The sequence below is a fragment of the Lagenorhynchus albirostris genome, chromosome 9 (genome assembly GCF_949774975.1).
Source record: "Lagenorhynchus albirostris chromosome 9, mLagAlb1.1, whole genome shotgun sequence".
NCBI classification, from domain to species: Eukaryota; Metazoa; Chordata; class Mammalia; order Artiodactyla; family Delphinidae; genus Lagenorhynchus; species Lagenorhynchus albirostris.
In genome coordinates, this window is record NC_083103.1 from 103252125 (window position 1) to 103273799 (window position 21675).

The 21675-nt window shown below is 52.5% G+C and overlaps 1 protein-coding gene across 1 annotated transcript in view; it reads left to right on the plus strand.

Annotated features, from left to right (window-relative positions):
• FLI1 (Fli-1 proto-oncogene, ETS transcription factor) overlaps positions 1–21675 on the plus strand; it is a 113108-nt gene that overhangs the window by 51565 nt on the left and 39868 nt on the right. Inside the window, exons 2-3 of the mRNA XM_060160758.1 lie at positions 10403–10614; positions 19582–19736. Of these exons, the coding sequence (XP_060016741.1) occupies positions 10403–10614; positions 19582–19736 (367 nt within the window). The remainder of the gene's footprint in view (positions 1–10402; positions 10615–19581; positions 19737–21675) is intronic.

Below are 21675 nucleotides of genomic sequence, written 5' to 3' on the forward strand. Positions count from 1 at the left end.
TGGACAAGCCTGGGTGCAAGGCTTAATGTCTCGTGGCCGAGAGTGAGCCGGAGGTCTGGCTGGCAGCAGAGGTGCTGGCGGGAGAGGGACGCTCTCGGTGTTTCCCATCATGCTCTGGGGTTCTTAGCCGTCAAAAAAATCTGTTGCACACCTGCTAGGTGCCAGGAACTGTGCAAGCTGCTGGATGCAGACAGTGACTAAGATTGACGTGGTCCCTTTCTTTGGGCTGCTTCTAGCAGCAAAACTGGTCTTTGAGACAAAGGATGGGAAAGTTCCCAGGACCCGTGGCGTTGGAGAAGCACCCAAGGATACATGCCATCTACATTTCCTCCTTTCCCAGATGCTTGCAAAAGATGTCAGAAGGCGTCATCAAGACTGGTAGACCAATGTCTGCTTCCCCTGGGGTAGCCCATCGTTTCAGACCTGAACTGCCTCCGCCCCCTTCTTCCCTTCATCACTCTCTTGTCACCACTGAGCTCGCCTTGGTCCAGCTAGCAGGCCAGAGCCATAAAGGTCAAGCCTCAAGGGAAACTGTTAGAGCCCCCCACTCCACTCCCCAGTCTCAGGAACTGCATCCCATCCCCCGGCCCGTCCCATCAGGCCACGATGGGGGAAATTCAGACTCTGTGAGGACGCACTGCGGCCACTCCCCACCAGGATGCTTCTTCCAAGCTTTCAGCTCTCCGTGATCAGGGCAGTGAGGCCATTCATCATCGTCAAAGAGCATTAAACGTTCAGTAGAAGACGGTTAAAATTTGCCAGGAACCAAGAGGTTAGGTAATTTGCCCAAAGTTGCACAGCCAATAAAGCCCCGCATTGACCCAGCTGGCAGCCTGTGCCTTTTATTGGAACGGATTTTACAACGGCACCCAATGGAGTGAAGAGAGCGGAGAAGTGGTTTGCTTCCTTTGTACCCTTTGTCTTTGACCCCTCCTGCAGCAGACATGCTCGGGGACCCTCTGGGGGACAAGGCGGCTCCCAGCCCGTCTCATGCCACCACTTCCGCAATCGGAAAAACAGGGCAAGGACAACATTCTGATGTATAACCACTCACGTGGTGCCTCGGGGGCACCAGGGCACCAACTCCTGGTCTTGGAGCAGAGTCCCAGAGGACCCGCGGTGCCAATCTTCGACCCTTTAGTCATCATCATCCCGGGGCAGAGAAGGGCAGGAGGGGGCTCAGAGCAACAGCACTGAGCCACCAGTGTGGAAGCATCCTGTATTTTTAATGACTGGTACAGCCACTGCTGTGCAACCAGGCAGAATACAGTCCCAGTGCAAGGGACGAAATCCATTGGGAACTACGGCTGGTCCGGTGTCCAGGACGGCCGCCTTGCCCGCCTGCTTCTCCCCATGGCATCTGGGGGTGTGTTTCGATGGTTGACAGTTCTCTCTTCATCATCACCCCTTTGCACCTGGCAGGGCTTTATTTAACCCTTCCAGCCAATCAGAACTGGCAGGAGAATATGGGCTTGATTTCACAGAAGAGAACATCTAAGCTTGCCAGTTACAGCGAGGCCGCACATCCCACTCTCTTGCCACCCTGTCCCTTGGGAACCTCGGGGTCCACCTTTGTGGTCAGGTCACTCCTTATTATTAGAGAGGGGCTTGGTCCCCGGAGTGTCAAATGTAACAGGTTATACACAACAGATCATGGCTGGCCTTTTCACACTCCCCATCGTCATTGAGGGAAAGCAGCTTGAAGAGTGGTCAGCCCCATTGTAAAGAAACAGAAAGGGCAACACACTGTAAAATGTTCCCTTCTTGGAGCTCAGACTAACCTTCTATCTGCCTTCCTGTTAGTATCCACATTCAGCACTTTTCTTCTTTTCAGCATTAAAGTCATTCTCTGTGGGAGGAGAATGTAACTTTGATCTTTAGAGATCCCTTTAAATGTGGTTAGGGTCAAAAAAGTGACTGTGAAAACTCAATGTCAACAGGCAAAGGCAAATACCCATGGGAGACGTGGAGAAGCATCTAATGGGAGACGGTGATTAACAGGGGCCTCCGGCTCTGGATTCTGTTACATGGCCATCTTTATGGAACGCCAAGACCCTCTCCTCTGAACTCATTTAGGCTCATTCCCTTAATTTATTAAACTCCATTAAATAAAGTACTTTCATCTGCAAAGGATTCCCATTCCATCTTCTAGGGACTTGGCTGGCTGCCTTTCTCTTGGGCGGGCCACAGCAGAAGCCCCCTCCCCAGTCAGTGAAGATCTAAGTGACAAGCAGTGGGCATGGAGGCCTGGGGGCGGGGCGGGGATGAGGTTAGAAATTTCAATAAGCTGCTTTAGAAATCAGCCAAACACGCTGAGTTTCCAGGGCCGATTTGGCCGTGCGGCAGAGCCCAGGATAGGATTAGACAGAGTTAGCAAACGGGGGACAGTTTGGGGGCAAGAGTATAAGCGTTGCAGTCAGGCTACGGGTTGGAGAGTCACTAGTTCAGGTTTCTCTACAGTAATAGGAGAATCCTAACTCACATCCTAAAAGGCTAAATGAGGTGATGGTTGTGAAAGTTCCTTGAAAGCTCATGTTATCACATTATACTTGTTCTGTTTGTTCTAATTTAAAAAGTGGTCCCTGCTTGTTGTTTGTTTTCTCACTGTTGTTTGTCTGGGGTGTTTCCCCTACATGGTTCTCAGAGGAGTCAGGCCTTATGGCTCAGTCTGACCCTCCCTCACTGTACGAACCTGGAGAGGTTAGGCTTTGGGCCTCCGCTTCCCCACGGAGTCTGTCCTGGTGCTGACTGCTGCCAGCCCCTGCCAGGAACCATAGTGAGAAGGTTACTCACACGATCCTCCTCTACCTCCTTTGAATATGGATCTCTTGTTGCTGATTAAAGTGATAGGAGATGCTCCCGTCGCTACATGAGAAATCACCGCCAAATCTAGTGGCACAAAACAATTATTAATGCTTATGAGTTCTGTCAACCTTCACTGAAGGTTCCTCACTCCCAGGCCTGGAGGCTGATGCTGGCTGGTGGCTGGTGGTCTCAGCTGCTCTGTGTGTGGGCCTCTCCATGTAGTTTCTCTGCTCGGGCTGGTGTGGGCTCCCTCACGGGGTGGTGGCTGGTTTCCAAGGGCTAGAGGCCCAAGAGAGAACGAGAAGCAGGTGGAAGTCGCAATGCGTCTATCACCTGCCCTTGGAAGTCCTGCAAGGCCACTTCTGCCACCTTCCACTTGCTGAGGCGTCATAAAATCTCCTCTGGGTTCAAGGGGAGGGAAATAGACGCAGCCTCTCGGTGGGGAGTGGCAAAGGTTGGAAATACTGATGTGGCTGTTTTGGGGGCAAAGGCAACCTTCCCGACCTGAGCAGGGTACCTGCGCAGAAGAGCTTTCAGTTAAAGTTGGGTGACTGATCAATGTTTCCACCGTCTTCCTTATCCAACTTTGCAGAACATTTACCTCCTCTTCCCTTTGGCACCTGCCCTCTGTGGGATGGAAATAACGGGCAATATTTGGGCACAGGGCTGGCAATTAGAAGGGAGGGAGAGACCACAGTTTTGAGCAAACTCACAGGAGCCACCTCTCCTGACACTTCAGATGAGAATGTGCTGACCAACCCCCCAGCACACACACACACACACACACACACACACACACGCACGCGCGCGCGCGCTGCTGCAGAGCCTGCTGGTTTCCCAAAACAGAGAAGACAGAGGACTTTGCTCCCTAGAATCCTGTCTGCATTTTGTATGCTCTCCGGCTGCCAGGAGAAGGGACTTCACGTCATTATGCAAAGGATGTAATCAAAAGCCACAGCTCGCGGGCTCCCTGCGGTGACCCAGGGATGAGCTTTCCAGAGGCCTGGTCTGGGAGTCGTGGACCCACTGAGCAGGGGCAGAGGCAGGGAACTCAGTCTGGTCGCTTTTGACATCTTTTTCACTTGCTCCAGCAGAGTTCCTGAGCCACTGAGAGCTGTCCTTACAAGTTTCGGGGCAGGACGGGGGAGAGGAGGGGAAGGAAACAACGTAGGGTCAGTTCTTCTCAGGCCCATCTTTTGGGTCATTCCCTGTGCTAGAAATAAATACTCAGCCTCATTGTAAGAATCAGGAAAGGGTGGGGGGAAATTGGGTCTTTTCCTTCTCTAACTCCATTTGGCCCGTCACCGTGGCCTGTGTGTGTCCTTGCTGCACAAGGACGACGGCAGACATTTCTTCCATGCACTCCTGCAGAGAATGGGGAGATCCTCACGGCACCCTCTCCAGCATTTTCCCCCTCTGCCTGCATCTCTGCTAAGGTCTTTGGAGATGCAGTTGTTGGCTCACCCCTGATGTCAGCCCGGCCATCATGTGGCCATGCTCTGACCACATCCCCCATCACTCAACTGATGTGAACATGGAAAATATCCTTTGCTTAATCTAAGGGAAACAAATGGTGGAAGACACATCTGCTGGTATTTTTTAAAAAAAGGAAAAGCGAGGGGAAAAAAAGTATATATGGCAAATTCCAAACTAAGGGAAGTTTATTTATTAGTGAGTTCACAGTTATGCACGTGGCATTCTTCTGATATTTACTACATGCCTGATGTAGGATGAGTGGGTGCTGGCCACCTCCTCCCCTCGTTTGCAGGATTATTTCAGTGCCTTATCTGTGCCTCCTAGAGGCCTGAATTCAGAAGCTAGAAAGAGAGAGAAGGCTGAAGCTGCAATGGAGCAATCTGATGGTTTGCAAGGAGAAGGAGAAACATAGATTAGGAAGTAGGTTCTCTTTTCTAGAAGCCCATGGAATCTGCATTTCAAATCCAACTATTATCTTCAAACCCTTTCATTTTGAACCTTGGGCAACCTTGGTTACTTTTAAGTAACCAACACAGTTGAGAAGAAGGAATCTCTCAGGCTTTATCTGTCTCCCCTCGCCCTGCCCCCATCTCCAACCCAAAGGGTCCCAAGGCATCTCTCAGCATTGTGCTTCTTTAAAAAAAAAACTTTTTTTTTTTTGTTTTTTTTTTGTTTTAGTGTTTGCTGTGTCCTAAGAACTTTAGGCTCTTGATTTAGGGAGTTCACTTACCTCGTTTTATATTTATTCAAAATCTGCCAGATTAGGTACTGTTATTATCACCATTCTACAGACGAGGAAATGAAGTTTGTAAAGTATAAATAAATTGCACTAGGTGGTGCATTGATGACTAACTGATGGAACTTGGACTGGAACTCAAATATTTCTGACTCCAAAGATTGTGCTCTGTGTACATCTCAACAGACATAAAGAGTTACCCTCAAAGAAGTTATAGTCTAACTGGGAGGTGGATGGTAATGGTTAAGTGCCCAGACAGCAGATCTGAATTGGAATCCCAGGTCACACTCACTTGCTACATCACCTGAGCTAGTGAGTTCACTTCTCTGAATATCCATTTCCTTATCTGAAAAATAGAGATGATAACAGTACATCCCTCGGAGAATTGCAGGGAGGATTAAATTAGATCGCTCAGGGAAACTGGATTGGCACTAAATAAATGCTATGATAATCGTCTGCTACTTTGATCTGTTTTCTATAATGATGACAGGGATGTATTATAAGTGATGTGTTAAAGGCACCTTAACACAAATTGGGTAAGAAGCACCGAGACTAGTGCCCTCTGGCCGTGTCCATCTGCTGGCTCCCTGGGCCAGCAGGGCATCCTGGGAAGGAACGCTGACACAGTTTGGTCAGCATTTCTGCGACCAGTATGACTATCCGCTTAGCTCGGAAGTCAAGCTGCCATTCCAAGTAGTTGCCCTTGCCTGAGTTCTCTGGTAAACGGGTCAAGTGGGATACTGTTGTGCTGGACCACTTCCCTGCTTGGAGTCAAGGGGCCCTGTGCCTCCCTCTGGGTCTAGGTCTCAGTGGCTGAGGGACCAGAGCATCCTAAGTGACAGGCCTTTCCTTCCCAGCACTCAGCAGAGCAAAGGGATGTGCTTCGCAGAATCCAGTTACTAAGCAAGTCAGGGCTGGCTTCCCAGGGACAGCGACAAGGGCCGAGAGAGACCCCAGCCTGAGCACCACACGGGATTAGGGCCACGCCCTCTGTCCTTCCCAACGAAGTCAGTTTCCCTGCCATGTGCTCTGCAGCAACCCGGACTCAGCAAGGCTTTAAAGGATCATTTGACTTCCTCTGAATGAAGGGATCAGTGTCAGGTCCAAAGTCAAAAGGAGAAGTGAAGGAACCCAGCCACCCCGAGAACAGTGTGTGAACGTTTATGCTGACGTTCTCTCTGTCTTCAGCCCATCATCCTGGAGGTAAACACCCAGCAACCATCCCTCTTGAACCCCAACTGTGTACTCATTCCTATAAAGAGTTTTAAGTACAAGTAACAGTTTCATGTTGAAACTTTTATAAGTTTTAAGAATTTAAGTAAAAGTAAACAGCTTCTAAGACATGGGGAAAATAACAAGAGGCACAAGTGTGTAACAGGCTACAGGCACGTTGTTGATCTGACGGCCAGCTGACAGCTCCTCAGCTGGGCAAAGCAGCTCCTTGGTGCCGACGCCCCCATCAACTCTCCCCCAGGGACTTCCGGGACCCCCAGTGGGGACAAGGTTCTGTCACACAAGCACGACGGCCACACTCACCTCAGGCCGTGCTCCCGTCGGCCTCTTCCTGCCCCACGCCCGTCTTCCTACAATGCGCCGCTGCCCCAAAAGCAGCTTGGAAAAGGCTCGCCACTGCCCGTTGGGAACGTGCCGTGGGCTTGGTCTCGGGACACCCCCAAAGCTCCAGCCTTGAATGGCAAAACGCCGTTGTTTCCTTTCAGAGCCAGTGTGAATCTTCTCCCCAGCTCTCACGCTCCACCAGGTCCCTGAAGCAGCTTGTCTGGGGCCTGGTCTCCCCAAATCTACGATCCCCACTTCATGGTCCTCATCTCCTTCCCCTGCTCGTGTTAGGTTTTCTGATCCAGTCCAGGAGGCCAGACAAGGAACCGTTCTCTAGCATCTTCTCTCTCCCCAGCTTCTCCCAGCCACCAACTCTTTTCTCCACCACGTGATGAAATTTTTTAAGAAAGCCTTTTCCCTATCAATGGCTGCAAACAGAAAAGTGTGTGTGTGTGTGTGTGTGTGTGTGTGTGTGTACGTGTATGTTTACCCAAGCAGTAGTCTCACTTGACCTTTCAAAGCTCAAATGAGTCACAGGGCATCATTATCAGGGAAGGTTTCATGGAGCAAGGAAGATTTCATTTACCTACAAAATGGGAAGAATCGGATGTGTGTCCGGAGCAGGGGGCAAAGAAAGGATGCTCCCAGCGCACGGGCTCACAAAGTCTAAGACACAGGAGGGCACTTGAAGGCCTGTTTAGTGGAGCAGTGGAAACAGCGAGCCTGGGGCAGGAGGTGCAGCCTGGGCGTCGTGAACGGGGAACGTGGACGGTGGGCCGCCGGGGCGAAGCTGAGTTCTTGGAAAACAGGCAGATGAGAATAGATTTGCGATGGATGAAACCGAGGATGCTCTCGGAGGGAGCTGAGCCGGGGTTGTGGCAGATGACGGTATTTACAGCTTTCAAGGGAGCTGGCGGGGGGAACGTGCAGGGTGGGCTGGGTGAGGGACTGGGTGCTCGCTCACGGAGGAAAGAGCCTGAAAAACACAGCAGGGGGAGCCGAGGACAGGACTGGACAGAAAGGGGAAGGAGAGGTGTTCTGGAGTAAACCAGGGTCCTCTCCTCCTGAGACGTGGCCCCTTTGACTGGAGTTTCCTTTGATTGTGAACTGAAGGAAACTTTTTTCCAAAATGAGTTCAAACCGGTTTTGTACCATTTACCACACTGCACTTTGTCCTGTAAAGCATTTTTTCTCATCTACTTAAGAAGTCTCTCCTTGGTCAGCCTCCAGAAATCCCAGCTTGGTCTTATCTGGCCTCTGTTGCAACCTCTTTGCTGTGAACCCTGGTTTCACCATCTGCTTGGTCCCTCTGACTTGACTACCCTGCTTCTCTGCTCCCTGACCTGCCATCTCGGGGGATAATGATGGTAGGGAACTTTGCCCGAGTATCACTATCCCCGGTCCTGCCTCCCAGGCCTCCTGGCCTCCGTTATTCCATCATCCTCTCCCCCAACCCAGAGGAAAGGAGATGGAAGAAATACTTTAACTGGAAACGCCAAGATTTGCGCATGATCAAGCAAGCATGTCAGCCGCTCTCCACGGCGGAAGATGATACCTGATTCCTTAGGTGTAGTCTGTTTTTGTAGCAGAACTGGTGACTGTTATCCGTCACCAAAAGGGCATTCGTGAGTCCTAGTTGGTAATGCATCTCCGCTCCTAGTGTAGAACCCCAGGAAGTTCATGGGCTCAGATTCAGGCCTCTGGAAGATGACAGTGACTTTTCAAGTTGACTTTTCAACTTGGAACCACTGTGTTCCTGGAGGACAGTTCAGATCCCTGGTTCGGGGTGTGGAGCCAGCGTGGATCCCCAGTTGAAATGGACGATGGATATCATAACCAACAGACAAATGGTTCCAAGAAGCACAACTTTCCTCTGAGTATGACACAGGGCAGCAGGTGGAAAGTGAAGGGCCCCAGTAGATTTTAGGTCTGAATCAAGGGACCCGCCCTGTCCTTTCCATACTGTGCAGGCAGCTCAGCTTTGAAACTGCCGTCTCCGGCCATGTCTATACTCTGCAAAGCCTTCTGGTGTAGGAGCAGACTTCCCGGTCTATGTTCCAGTTATTCTTTCCTGATCCCAGCCGGAAACAGCTGCAGAAGAGCCTCTTCCTTTGAAGTATGGCTGTCCTCCTGCTGGGGTTGAGAACAGCCGTGGGAGAAAGGGCGACACTTAGCTGGTAGAGCAGATTGTAATTTTATGGGTATGGGAGCGGGGGCTAAAGTAAAGGTGCCACAGTAGGGCTGCGATAGCAAAATACCACCGACAGTGTGGCTCAGGCAACAGAAATGCATTTTCTCCCAGCTCTGAGAGCCGGAAATCCAACATGGGGTGCTGGCGGGTCCTGAGGCCTCTTCTTGGCTTGCAGATAAGCTGCCCCCTTGCTGCTTCCCCACATGGTGGTCCCTCTGTGCCCACCACCCCTGGTGTCTCTCCACGTTTCCAAATATCCTCCTCTTATAAGGACATCAGTCATGTTGGATTAGGACCTACCCAAAAGGCCTCATTTCAACTTAAGCATCTCTTTAAAAATCTTATCTCAAAATACAGTCAGATTCTGAGGAACTGGGGTTAGGGCTTCAACATATGAATTTTAAGGGAACGAGTCAGACCATAGCAGGTGGCCTAAGAGAATCTTTACTGGAAGCTAATAACCATCAAAGCTAACTTTACTGGGTGTCACTCTGCGCCAGAGACTGTGCTAGACATTTCTTCTGTATTATTACGTCACTTCTCCACGATTACAGATTGTGTAATTATACTTAGATTATATTGATTATAATTAATTCTAGATGGTGAATTACTACCTTTTCTGAAACGTGGTCAACTTAATTTGGTGGAATTGTGTGATCTAGTGACGATCACACCCCAGTCCGCGACCTGGGTTGCTGTGATCTGCCATGAGCTGGATGATGAGGGGATCTCACTACCCTGCTTTGGTCGGTAGACCTCCGGAAAGGGCAATGCTGCCGCCTTTCTTCGTCCGCCGTCTCCACCTGTCCCGGCAGGTGATGGGACAGTAGGCATGGGAAGATCAGCCCTGACTCCTCCATCCACATAGCTGGGATTCCGCCCTCTTTCCTGGGCAGGCTGAATCCTCACAATCAGGGCTGGAAACTGTCATCTGAAGGAATCAGGCAGGAAAGGATGAAGGAGCACTGTGTCCCGGGGAGGCAGGCAGCCTCCCATCTGCATCTCAGATGTGTAAGATGCCCCAGCACATCCTAGAGCACCTCTAAGCAAACAAGCTAGACACCTGTACCTAGGTCTTCTCATTCAATCACCTATCAACTCTGAAAAAGCTATTCTTATTCCTGTTTGCAGAGAAGAAAACTGAAACTGGAGGGGACCACAACCCTGGGCCTCACCCTTCTTCCCTGGTGTGGCCTTGAGCCACATACTTAACCTCTTCGGGTGTGTCTCACTGGCCTCACCTGTAAAAAAAATGTCCCCACTCCTATGCCCCATAGCTTGACTGCTTCCCCAGCTAGTAAGGGGCACTTCTGTTTATCCCGAGAGAGCCCAGGGTTCAACCACCACCCCAACCCGCGCGTGTGCTCTGTGTGACCATTCTTCCTGGCCTTCCACTCCCCACACTCCTTTCTGGGGGTCCCAGCCTATAGACCCAACAGATGGACACACTCCCGGCGGTCTGCATCCCCGCTCCACTCCCCAGACTGCCTCATCACCCAGGGTACCCTGCAGAGAACCCATCAAATTCGTGCAACTGGGCAGCCCTGGGCCAGCCTGCCGGTTCCCAGGGAGGGTGGGTGGGGAGTGGTGCTGGCTGAAGAGTGACACCGGGCTTCTGTCTCCTCTCTGCCCTCCAGGAGGCTCTGTCGGTGGTGAGCGACGACCAGTCCCTCTTCGACTCCGCCTACGGACCGGCGGCCCATCTCCCCAAGGCCGACATGACCGCCTCCGGGAGTCCCGACTACGGCCAGCCCCACAAGATCAACCCCCTGCCCCCGCAGCAGGAGTGGATGAATCAGCCCGTGAGGGTCAGTGTCAAGCGGGAGTACGACCACATGAACGGGTCCAGGTAAGCCCTCCAGGCCTGTGCTGCCCAGGGTCGGGGGCTGGGGGAGGCTGGGCCCCCTCCCCTCCCCACCCCCGGCTTGCTCCTCTGGGGCTGGGTCAGCAGATTTGGCACTGAGGGGTGTCTGCAGCAGATGGGGCTCTGGTGCTGGGCCGGGGAGCCCAAGCCAGTCCCCAGAGAGCTGGGGTGAGAGGCCGGAAGCCCCCCTGCTCTCTGGGCTCCGAGGCAGCCTTCAGGCCCGCGACACTAACGGGCACTTTTGGAGCATCTACGTTACGCCAGGCCCAGGTGCAGCCCCTCTTAGGGATAATGAAGCAATAAGATACTCTTCCGTGTCTTGTTCCAGATACTTGGCCTCTCTGGGTGGGTGTCACCAGAGCAAAGATGACCAAACCATTCTTGGAGTAGAAGTCCAGGATGATGAGGAGGGTGAACACATCTGAGGGCTCCCCGTGCGAGGGAGGACACGTCACACTTGGAAAGTGTGTTGGGAGTTAGTGCCGCCCTGGGCCGGGAAGACTTTGCAGATAGAGATGGACAGGAGAGGACTGAGGAGAAGAAAATCATAGCGACGAGGGAGAGCACACCTGGGGGACGGGTGGCCCAGGGTCCAGTCCTGCCTCTGAACGTGGGCCAGTTACGGGTCCTTCTGAGCACCAGCGGCCTCCTTTCTGCACGGCTGGAGCATTTACTCTTCCATAGGCTTGTTACAAGGGTCGACAGTGATGCTGTAGGAGAAAGGACCCAGGACAGGGCCCTGGACTAGGAAAGTGCTGGATATCCCAATAGTGACCGTCATGAGCCAAGGTCGAAAATAGAGAAAATGGCACCTCGTTCATGAAACGTCAGGGAAGCCAAGGGGCCTACAGCACAGGGAGATAAAAACGGAAATTGAGAGAGAGCCCTGGGGCTTCCCTGGTGGCGCAGTGGTTGAGAGTCCGCCTGCCGATGCAGGGGACGTGGGTTCGTGTCCCGGTCTGGGAGGATCCCACATGCCGCGGAGCGGCTGGGCCCGTGAGCCATGGCCGCTGAGCCTGCGCGTCCGGAGCCTGTGCTCCGCAACGGGAGAGGCCACAGCAGGGAGAGGCCCGCGTACCGCAAAAAAAAAAAAAAAAAAATAGGGAATGTATTCCACATGCAAACGCCCACTTGAAACATAGACGTGACATCTGAACATCATCAGATCTGTGACTTGAAAGCTAAGGATCATTGTACACAGAGAGTGGGGAGGGGAGAGTCGGAAAGATAAATAAAGAAGTTAGTGAAATATCCCAGGTAGGAAATTAGATGGTTCTGAACTAGAGTGATGGCACTGATTGTGGAAATAAAAGCGGAAAGACACGTGAGGGACATATCCGGGTTATAATTCACGGGGCTTAGGTGGATAAATATTGCACTGGGGGGAGGGGCTTGTGAGAGGAAAGAATGGAAGATTGGCAAAGCTTGGATGTTTCCAAGAAGGACAGTGCCAGCAGCAGCCACGGGGGCAGGAGGAGGACGCGCTCTGAGTAGGGCTGTCAACGTTGCCCATCAGATACGTCGGGAGCAATCAGTAGGACATCCAGATAAAAACATCTACGAGGCCCCGGGAACCGAAGCTTAGATACTACTGGGGTTTGGAAGCTAGGCTTGGGCATCATCGTGGAAGAGTTCTAACTGTGCTGGTGGATGAGGTCACGGAGGAAACAAGTCTAGAGAGAGCAGGAGGGGTGCACGGGTGGTGGGGAGGCCCCCCCCGATGGCCCTGGTCTCGGACCTGCATGTGGAAACGCCCGGCCCCAACACACTCCAACCCCACTGACCCAAACCAGCCACTGGGACCCCAGCCAGTTCCCCAGCCTCTAGGATTTCAGGGAGGCTCAGGGGGTCCGAGCCAGGAACCCCTCCGGTGAGTGAGAATGAGGGTAACGACCTGCCCCCAGCGCAGGGAGGACGGAGTGTGTCAAACATCTTTCCACGTTACCATTTGCTCCCACCACTCTCCCGTGAGGTCCATATTGTAATTGCATCTTGACATACAGAGGAAAAGTGGGCTTTACGGTGCTAAATGACTTGCCTAAGGATTCAGAGGAGGCGGTGCTGGCCCCGGAGCCCAGGCTCTCGGATCCCGGCCCCCCGCGGCCCACCTTTCCGCCCCCTCTGCCTGCGTGTTGTGCCTTTGCCACCGTCTCACGTCTGCCGACACCCACCCCGCAGCATGGAGGGCCGTGCAGCAAGGCCTCCCAAACCGGCCTGAACACAGGCACTCCCGATGCTTGCCGGCAATCCAGATCCACCCTTGGACAGGCTTTGGTCTGTTGTAGCCTGAATCCAACCCCCACTCCCCTCCACTGCCCTTGCCCCATCCTAGCACCTATCCTTCTAAGCCACCTGGGAGCACCCTTCTTCCTCCCACTTCCTCTTGCCTTCCTGAAATCTCTTCATCAGACGGCAGCCAGAGTCCTCCTTTCAAAATATTTAACTTTCTTGCTCAAAATCCTTTAACGGCTTATGACAAAAATCCAAAGTCCTTCAGCAGCCCTCTGACACCCTCTTCACCCTCCACCCCCGTCTCTCTCCTTCCGTCCACACCGGCCACACAAGGCTCTAGCTGCTTCTGCATGCAAGCACGTGTGTTCCTTCCTTCTGGAACATTCCTACTCCATCTGGTCTTCTGACTCTCTCCTTCACTTGTTTTACGTCTCTGCCAGAATGTCCCCTTCTCAGAGGCCTTCTCTGACCACCAGATCTAAAACAGCACCCGCCAGTATTCACCCTGCTTGGGTCCTTCCCGGCTCTCGGCACGCCCCTCACTAAAGCGTGGGCAGGGCTTCGATGGTTTACCGGACAGCACCTGGCACGTGATCGTTGGCTGTTCAACACACGGTTGGTAAATATGTGAACGAACGCGTGGCTAACGCGAATCAAAGGTGAAGATGTTCCTCTACAGTCATGTAGGTCATCCGTGTACGAGCTGGGACAGAGACCCAAGTGAGCTGGCAGCGCCTCAGACCAGCCTGTGTCTGTGCTCAGGTGAGCCTGCATTCGTGAGCTGACTGCTCCCTCCCCTACTGCCAGGGAAGCCTCAAGCACTGCAAGATACTAATCCTGGGCAAAGAGGGTCCCCCAAGGAAATCAGTTTTCAGAACCCCCTTGCCAGCTCGTCCCTGGCTCCGGTCACACCAGAAGCCAGCTGGAGACGAGTTGTGTGAAGACCCCAGGGACCAGACGTGATATCTACCTGGCCCTGGTTACACAGAGCAGCCCCTGCTTTTGATCTGCCCGTCTTGACCAGAGTAGGTTGAGACTGATATAGTCTCACCCCTCCTGGGAAACAAAGAAGATCCAGTGGACTCTCAGAGCCAGGCAGGCGAGGCACAGCCATCACTGGCACCTCATAAATATCCTCTAAGTGCCCACATGGAAACTGGACTGGTGGGCAGCAGGGAGCAAGGATTTTCAGAAAAGATGTCTTTTCTTAAGATGGAACCACGTCAGATCCCATTATTTGAAAACTCAAAAAGAAACAGTGTGTTGAAACAGATGCCAGCCTATTCAAATCTCTCACCTGCCACTCTGTGCTTCTGTCCTCCAAGTAACACTGATGATGGTACTTTTAATGCAAAAGATAATTCCTAACTTCAGATGAAAAAACCAGCGTGTAAAATTTGGGATCTCTTGGCTAACAGACTGAATCTGTGCTTTTCAAGGCAGTAGCCACTGGTCATGTGTTGCTTTGGAGCACCTGAACTATGGCTTATGCAAAATGGACAGGTGCTTGAAATATATTTTAACATACTGGCTTTAGAAGACTTAGTGTAGAAAAGAAGTGAAATATCTCATTAATTTTTTATATTGTTTTTATTGAAATGATCATCTTTGGGTGGTATTGAATTAATATATGAATTCATTTTAATATATTATTAAAATTCATATTACCTTGTTTTTTTATTTTAAAAATGTGGCTACTAGAAAATTTTAAATTATATATGTGGCCCCTTCCATTGGACAGTGCTGGGCTAGAATGTTTTGGACCGTCCCGTGATTCACTGTGAATTCTCTCCATGTTCTTTGTTAACTTGGGATTCTGAGTTAGTTGATGCTTATCAGAGACCCCACAGCTACATGTGTCACTGGAGGAGGTATCCTGTGCACCTAAAGCTACAAGACCCTTCTTGCTTCCTATGCCGCTGGCAAGTCACAGGGCCTGGTGGAGAGACGGAGGTCTGAGGAGCGCATCGAAATTCGAGCTTGCCCGCGTTGAGGAAGGTTCGCTCTCTTTCTCTGTACCTTCCCCTTGTTGAATCTGTTAGCATGAGTTGCTCTTCAAACAGTGTGGCACACGGGCTCTGTGCTGGATGTAGACTTCAACATCTCGATCCAAGCTGTGGTCTGCAATTAACTCTCAGCTTCATCCTGTCCCAACCACGGGTTTTGGGGATAACATCCCATGAAGGAAGAAAATATATATCAACTTATAGAGGGGGAACGCAAAGACCCGCTTGCCTGACCTGCTGGACCAGAGTTTAGCATTAGTCTGCCCCGACGCTCCCTAGACCGGCCAGCAGGATCCAGATGCCCTTATTCAACACCTACAGACTTCAGTTCTACATACAGGAAGACGAGCCTCACACACCCGGTCACTTCTGCCTCCAGATGCAGAGTCCCTTCCTAAGGTGCTTCCTAAAGTTCTGAACCGCACAATATGAAGCATGTCACACATAAGCTGGTGGGAGGCGTACTCAGGGTTCTGGAGAAGCTGAGCATCTGCTACGTACGAGTTAGGGTGATGGCTTCACTACAGGTGATTTCTTGTCTTGAAATTTGCTTTTAACATATTGCATCTCCTTTTCAAAAACAAAAAAGACATATGCACACATCTCCGCATGGCTCCTACGGAAATCCTAAAGACAGCACAGATTTGCTTAATTTCCGTACAGTGTACACATGTTGTGGAAGACACACATGATGTGGAAGACACGCCTGATAGTCCTCGTGCAACCACAGGGCTCCAGTAGCCCTTGGGACCTCACGTTAACTGTCAATGGATATCGCGTATCCATTGACAGTAAGCCTGGGCTGCAGATCTGTGGGTCTGGGTGACACACCCTGAGTTAAGTTGCTCTGAGTTGAAAGGGAAGGTAGAGAAGATGTTTGCATAGTCTGAAGGGGTTATCTTTGGGCAAAGTCTTTGAAATCTCCTTTTATCCGAATATTCAAGACTTCTCATCTTGTTTTAAATCACTTGACAGTTTGCAAGGCACTTCTGGAAACCAGCAGTAGGCTTTTTAAAGCAATGTTCCCTGAACACACACAAGTAAAACCAGAGGAGTAAAGAGGGTATGTCCAGTGGTGAAAAGAAAGGACAAGATTGCAGGGTCACGACTCCTTTGCTGTGGCCTCCGCTGCGTGGCTTTCTGAGCCACGGCTGAACGGGAGATGCTCTGAGTTACACTCTCAGAGCCACCACCTCCTCCCCGCTCTATTGTGGCAGCCCCAGGCCCTCCTGTCACCTGTCCCAGTGCTATCAGCTGCCTGTGGGCCCTGACCCCATGCTAGCTGTAAGTACAGGTCTCAATACAAATCAGCAACATTATGGGCAAGCTGAATGGCAAAAACCTCTCTCCCTCCGTGCGTGCCCCCCCTTGTTGTCATCGGGCCTCTTCACGGGCACCAGCTGCCTCATTAAAGAGCAGCCTTTATGCTAGCCCACTAACGCCCCCACCCCCTCCTCGCAGTAGCTGGGGAGGCCTCGAGAGAGGCCTGTGCTGCCTGCAGAGTCACAGAGCCGAGAGCCCCAGCGTGGAGGGGAGCGCGGCAGGTGGGTGGTGAGGGCATGGCTTTCCCTCCTTCTCTCCCAGAGGTCGGAGGAGGGCCAGCTTGCGCAAGGGCGGAGTCCAGGGTGGTGGCCAGGGCTTCTCCCTTAGGGCGCCCCTTTGCGGATCTTAGCGTCTGGGACCAAGGACAGGGCCTTGTTCCCGGAGGAGAAGCAGCCAGGCGGGCGAGAGGGCAAGCAGATCACCTTGCCCCGCTGGGGAGCAGGTGCGAACACGGGGCGGGGGAGGGGTTGGACCCTGAAATATGGCCGCTTCTTTGCGATAGGAAACGAGAAGGTTCCCATTACTGGCCGGCCCCCGTGGTCACCCTAGCAGGAGAACCCGGGGCCTGACCCTGTTCAGATGTCCTCCCCGGGGATCTGGCCTGGCCACGTACCCCACCCCCCCAAGAAGGTGCCTCTCTCACCGCAGTGCTCAGACTCCTTACCAGGTGACATACCAGGCAGCTTTTACCAAACAATTCCTCTTTCCAAATTTATTTTTCTCTCCTCCTGGCCCCAGGGACTGGCCCTGCCCCAGGCACCTATGGCATAAGGGGTCATTTCATTGCGATGCTTTCTGAGGTCTGACTTTTCACCACTGCATGGCAAGGGGTCCGTTCTGGGCACAGAAATCCCCAGAGGCCCAGCTGACGTGGAAAAGAATTTTCACAACTTGTCTCCCCGATGTTCCCAAAGTGGGGCACAGCCCGCTGAAGGCAAGTTCCCTTCCGCCACGCCCGCCCCCACCCGACACCGCCCCCTCGCAGAAAGTTCTCTGGCCCCGCCCCCTCGCAGAAAGTTCTCTGGCCCCGCCAGGGGAAGTGTGTGCTCTGGCAACCTCACCCTCTGCACTGCGTTCCCAGCCAATGAAAACGTTGCTCTCTTGGTTAAAGGCCAACTTAATCCTCCAAACTTCTGCTGCACTCGGGTTGTTTCACCATGGACAAGTATGCTGGGAAAGGCTGCCAGGCCGTGGTGGTGTGTGTACGTGTGCGTGCATGCATGCATGTGCGTGCATGCGTGCATCTGTGCGTGGGCCTGCATGGGTGGCCTATGCGCCTGTGTGCGCATGCGCCCACTTGCGGTTAGCCTTGAGGAGGGTGAAGGAGACCCCGCCAGCTCCGCAAGTGCTGTGCTCAGACGCAGCACCAGGGTCTTTCTGGGACTGCTTCATCTCAGGCCAAGTCTTTCTCCAGCAGAAGCCAAAGGGCCAAACTCTGGTGCAAAGCCCCGATGTGCTACTGCCTCCTCTCAGACTGCTATGGGGACATTAAACCTTTAACAATCTGGGGCTCTGACGGCTGGTTCTTGGTTCTCTGCCTGGAAAAACAGTAGGCGAATAGTAAAACCTTAAATTCTAACATGTGTAAGTTATACATCTTATTTTCATTTTCAGCCCATGTTCCCCTCTGTAAGACATCAGGAAAAAATTACCATCTGACTTCTAATATCTCAGTGGGGCATTTATCTCCCAGCTATGATAAGTGATCTTCAATATTTTTTTCCTTTCAGATTAAGAAACAAATTCATTTAATTTTCTTTATTGAATGTGCTCTGGCCTCCCCCACCCTGCCGAGTCCCCGCCCTCCCAAGCCGTTACTCCCTTCTCCCGGCTCAGCGACTGCTCTCCTGCCCGCGGGGCTTCGGCCTTTGCAGGACAGGCGGGTCGACCTGGCACAACCCTGGTCCTTAAGCCTCGGGATGGTCTGTTCCTGCCCACAGCAGAGTGAGGGAGGGCAGCGGCCAGGCCTCTGGAAAGCCCTGTGAGGTTCTGAGGCCCGGAGTTGGCTGGCGGTAATCTGAACCTTATCTGAACTCCCGGGTCTGAAAGCCTGGCTTGGAGCTCTTGCAAGGACTGGCTGTCTCCCAGGTTGCCAGAGCTGATGCTCCCTGCTCCAGACAGGGCCGCAGCCTTTCCTTGGCCTCCAGTCACCTCCCTCAGTCCTGCTGCTGCTGGAGGGGCTGAGGGGAAGCGAGGGCAGGGTAGGAAGGCACTGCCTGGGCGTGCCTGATGGGGGCAGTTCCATGGCCCTGGGCTCAGGGTAGGCAGAGTGTTCTGCCAGGCTGCTGTGGGCACCAGGTGGCCACAACTGAGATGTCAGCTCAGTCACCGGACAGATGCTCGTCGCTGAGCTGAAGCCCTCTGCTCCCACACTGCAAAGTATCAGGGGCTAACCTGGCCGTGTACTTCTCTGGTTTCCTTAACCATAGAAAGGAGATATTAACCCTTCCCATGCCTATCCTGGCGGGTGATTGGGAAGTTCAAGTAGAACATTGTATGAGAAACGCTTTAAAATGATATGCATGCAACAGAAATAATTCACTCCAAAAACAGTGATGGCTCACCCCCTCTGTAAGGCACTATAGAGAGGGTTTAAAAAGGTGTATTTGTCTAAAACCCACTTATACGGGGTGCCTAGAATAGTCAAATTCATAAAGTCAGAAAGTACACTGGTGGCTGCCAGGGGCCGGGGGATGGGGGCGGGGAAGGGGAATGGGGAGGCAGTGTTTGCTGGGGACAGGGTTTCAGTTTGGGAAGGTAAAACGTTCTGGAGATGGATGACGGTGAGAGTCGCACAGCCACGTGAATGTACTTAGTGCCACTGAACTGTCCAGTTGAATATGGGTAAAATAGTATGTTTTATGAGACTTTTACCATAATTTAAAAAAACTTAAAAAAAAAAAAAGTCATGGCACCATCAGGAACCTCCCAGTCCAGCCAGGGGAAGGGCACCTGCCAGGCTAACCATCACATCATGTGACAAGTCCTAGAGCCATGGCAGAAACAGGGTGCTCTGGAGCGGGGAAAGGCCTGTCTGGGAGCGAGGTCGAGTGCACGCGCCTCGGGACCATAGGTCGCCTGGCCACAAGGCTAAAAGTGTCAGCTGCAGGCAGAGCGGGAGGGCAGCAGCGCCGAGCTCAGAGGCCCAGACTCCAGTCTGAGGGCAGCGAGGGGCTGCCAGAAAGTGTTTAAGTACCGTAATTATAGGACTGGGCTGGGATTTGGAGAAAACTCTGGTGGCCGCGTGGATAGAAATAAAGCAGCGTCAGCAGCGTCCTCGTCCTCGTCATTCCACCAAATGGGGCTGGGCAGCGGCCCCACGGGTGTGCTGGTGGCAGCGGTGGCAGTGACGCTGATCACTTCCTCTGGGCTTTGTCTTTTCTTACTCCAGGGAGTCTCCGGTGGACTGCAGTGTTAGCAAGTGCGGCAAGCTAGTGGGCGGAGGCGAGTCCAACGCCATGAGCTACAACAGCTACATGGACGAGAAGAACGGCCCCCCTCCCCCCAACATGACCACCAACGAGAGGAGGGTCATCGTCCCCGCAGGTACTTTGGGACCCAGTTCGCTGGCTGCCACCCGCGTCCTCAGTCTTCTGGGCTAGTCGTCCCAGTGGGCACCTACACCTTCACCTGGTACCCTGTTCTCTATGGACATGCTTCCTTGGGAAAGCTGCACTTCCCACTTTCTTCCCTGGCTGCCCTCCAAGACAGTTTCCCAAATGTCACCAGAGCCCCGAAGCGCAGATTCTGGAAGCCCTGCCCTCTAACAGGTCACATCACAGAGTCTAGCCTTGGCGCCTGGTTCCACAGGACGAGGCCAAAAGGAATCCCGGGGACACCCAGATGTGCCCACCCTTGCCTTTAAGGAGAAGAGCGGCTACAGAGGTCTGTCCCGTCCATCAGGCAGGCGCTTCCGGGCAGCTGCAGGGTCTCACCTCTCCAAAACTGCAGGCAGCTCTTCCAGATTCAAAACAGAAGTAACTGTATTTAACAGAAGGAGAGGCTGAGCATGTGTGCGGCGAGGTACGTCATGAGGTAAAAAGAGGCGATTTTTCCGAGGTATTGGTGCTTTGGGTTACAGAAGATAAAATCATTGTTCAAGCCTTCCGTGCATTGGCTGGACCCTCCGCCTCGGCTGGTGAACTCAGCTGCCTGGTTGAAAAGGGAGGAAAAACTACCATGTGTAGAGTCCATGCCAGGTAGAAGGAGCCAGGGTGTCCAAATCTGAAGCAAAGTGAATGACGTACCAAAATCAGTTTACCAAGGAGGCCAACCCCTTCCATTTGGAAAAGTGTAAATGCAGTTGTGTCTGAGCGCCAAGGATTAGGTGTCTCTTTGAGGTAAATCCAAAGGAATCCGCGGCTCGGTCTGGAAGGTGTGGTTTTGTAACGGGCCGCTCCGTCCTAGGCTCTTTGTACGTTTCCCTTCCATGGGAAGTGGTGTGTCACCGTCTCCTAGGAACACAGCCACATGCTTGTATTCTGGGCTAGACTCAAGGTGGCAGGCGCGGGAGGTGTGGGAACAGGTGAGGCAGGAGAGGGGTGGACCAGCGGGAACTTTTCTGTGCCCGGCAGGACTTGCAAACCGCCCAGAAAGCATGTTTATTTCCTTTCTCCACAAGCGCGTGACCTCACAGAGGAAGGGGAAGAATAGCTCCGTATACTGAGTGCCTCTCGGTGCCAGGCGCTGTGCAGATGGCCTCATCCCTGTGATGCCACTTCTATCTTGTAACGTCCGATCTCCCCTCCCCGGGAACACCAGCTAGGCGTGTGTAGCTCGGGTGCATTTGTGAGAGGCAAGAAAATGGTGCCTTCTCCTTTATTATAGAAAGAAGGCAGAAATGACGCTGAGCTAAAGCTGGCCTGGAGGGACACTTCTGGACTCCCTGCATCGGAGCCGAACCTCTCCAGGCCTTTGCTGACTTGGAATCAAACCCCACCCTCCCACCTGCCCACTGCTCCTCTAAACAGCGGCCAGCATGGGGAGGAAATCTTGAGGACAGAAGAGTTAAGAGGCCAGAGGTTGTCTCTGAACCAAATGTTGACACCATTTCATTTCCATAGTCACTTTTGGGCGGGGGTAGGGAAGGGGTGGGGGGGAAATGACCAGACTGTTTGGTTGACCCTTCAACTCTGAAGTGGTGTTGAAATACTTTCAAAAGGAGTATCAGGATGGCAGTCTTAGGGGGCGAGAGTAACCCCAGCAGTAATAATGAAAATAGCATAAATTCCTATCAAAGGGTTTCCAAAGCACTTGGTGTCATGAATTCCCTACCTAGGGATTCACTTCATTGTTTCACCTCTGGCTGGGTCCAGAGGTGAAGCGTTATCCTCACACATGTTGGTCAGCCTCCTGGACATAACAGAAAGTCTCCTTTGGGCAAGTCCACACATCAAGGCAATAAAGCATCAGTGGAACAACCAGCTGAATTTATGGTGGGATTTTAAGACGAGTATAAACGAGGTCCCTAGTTCACCACCAGTTC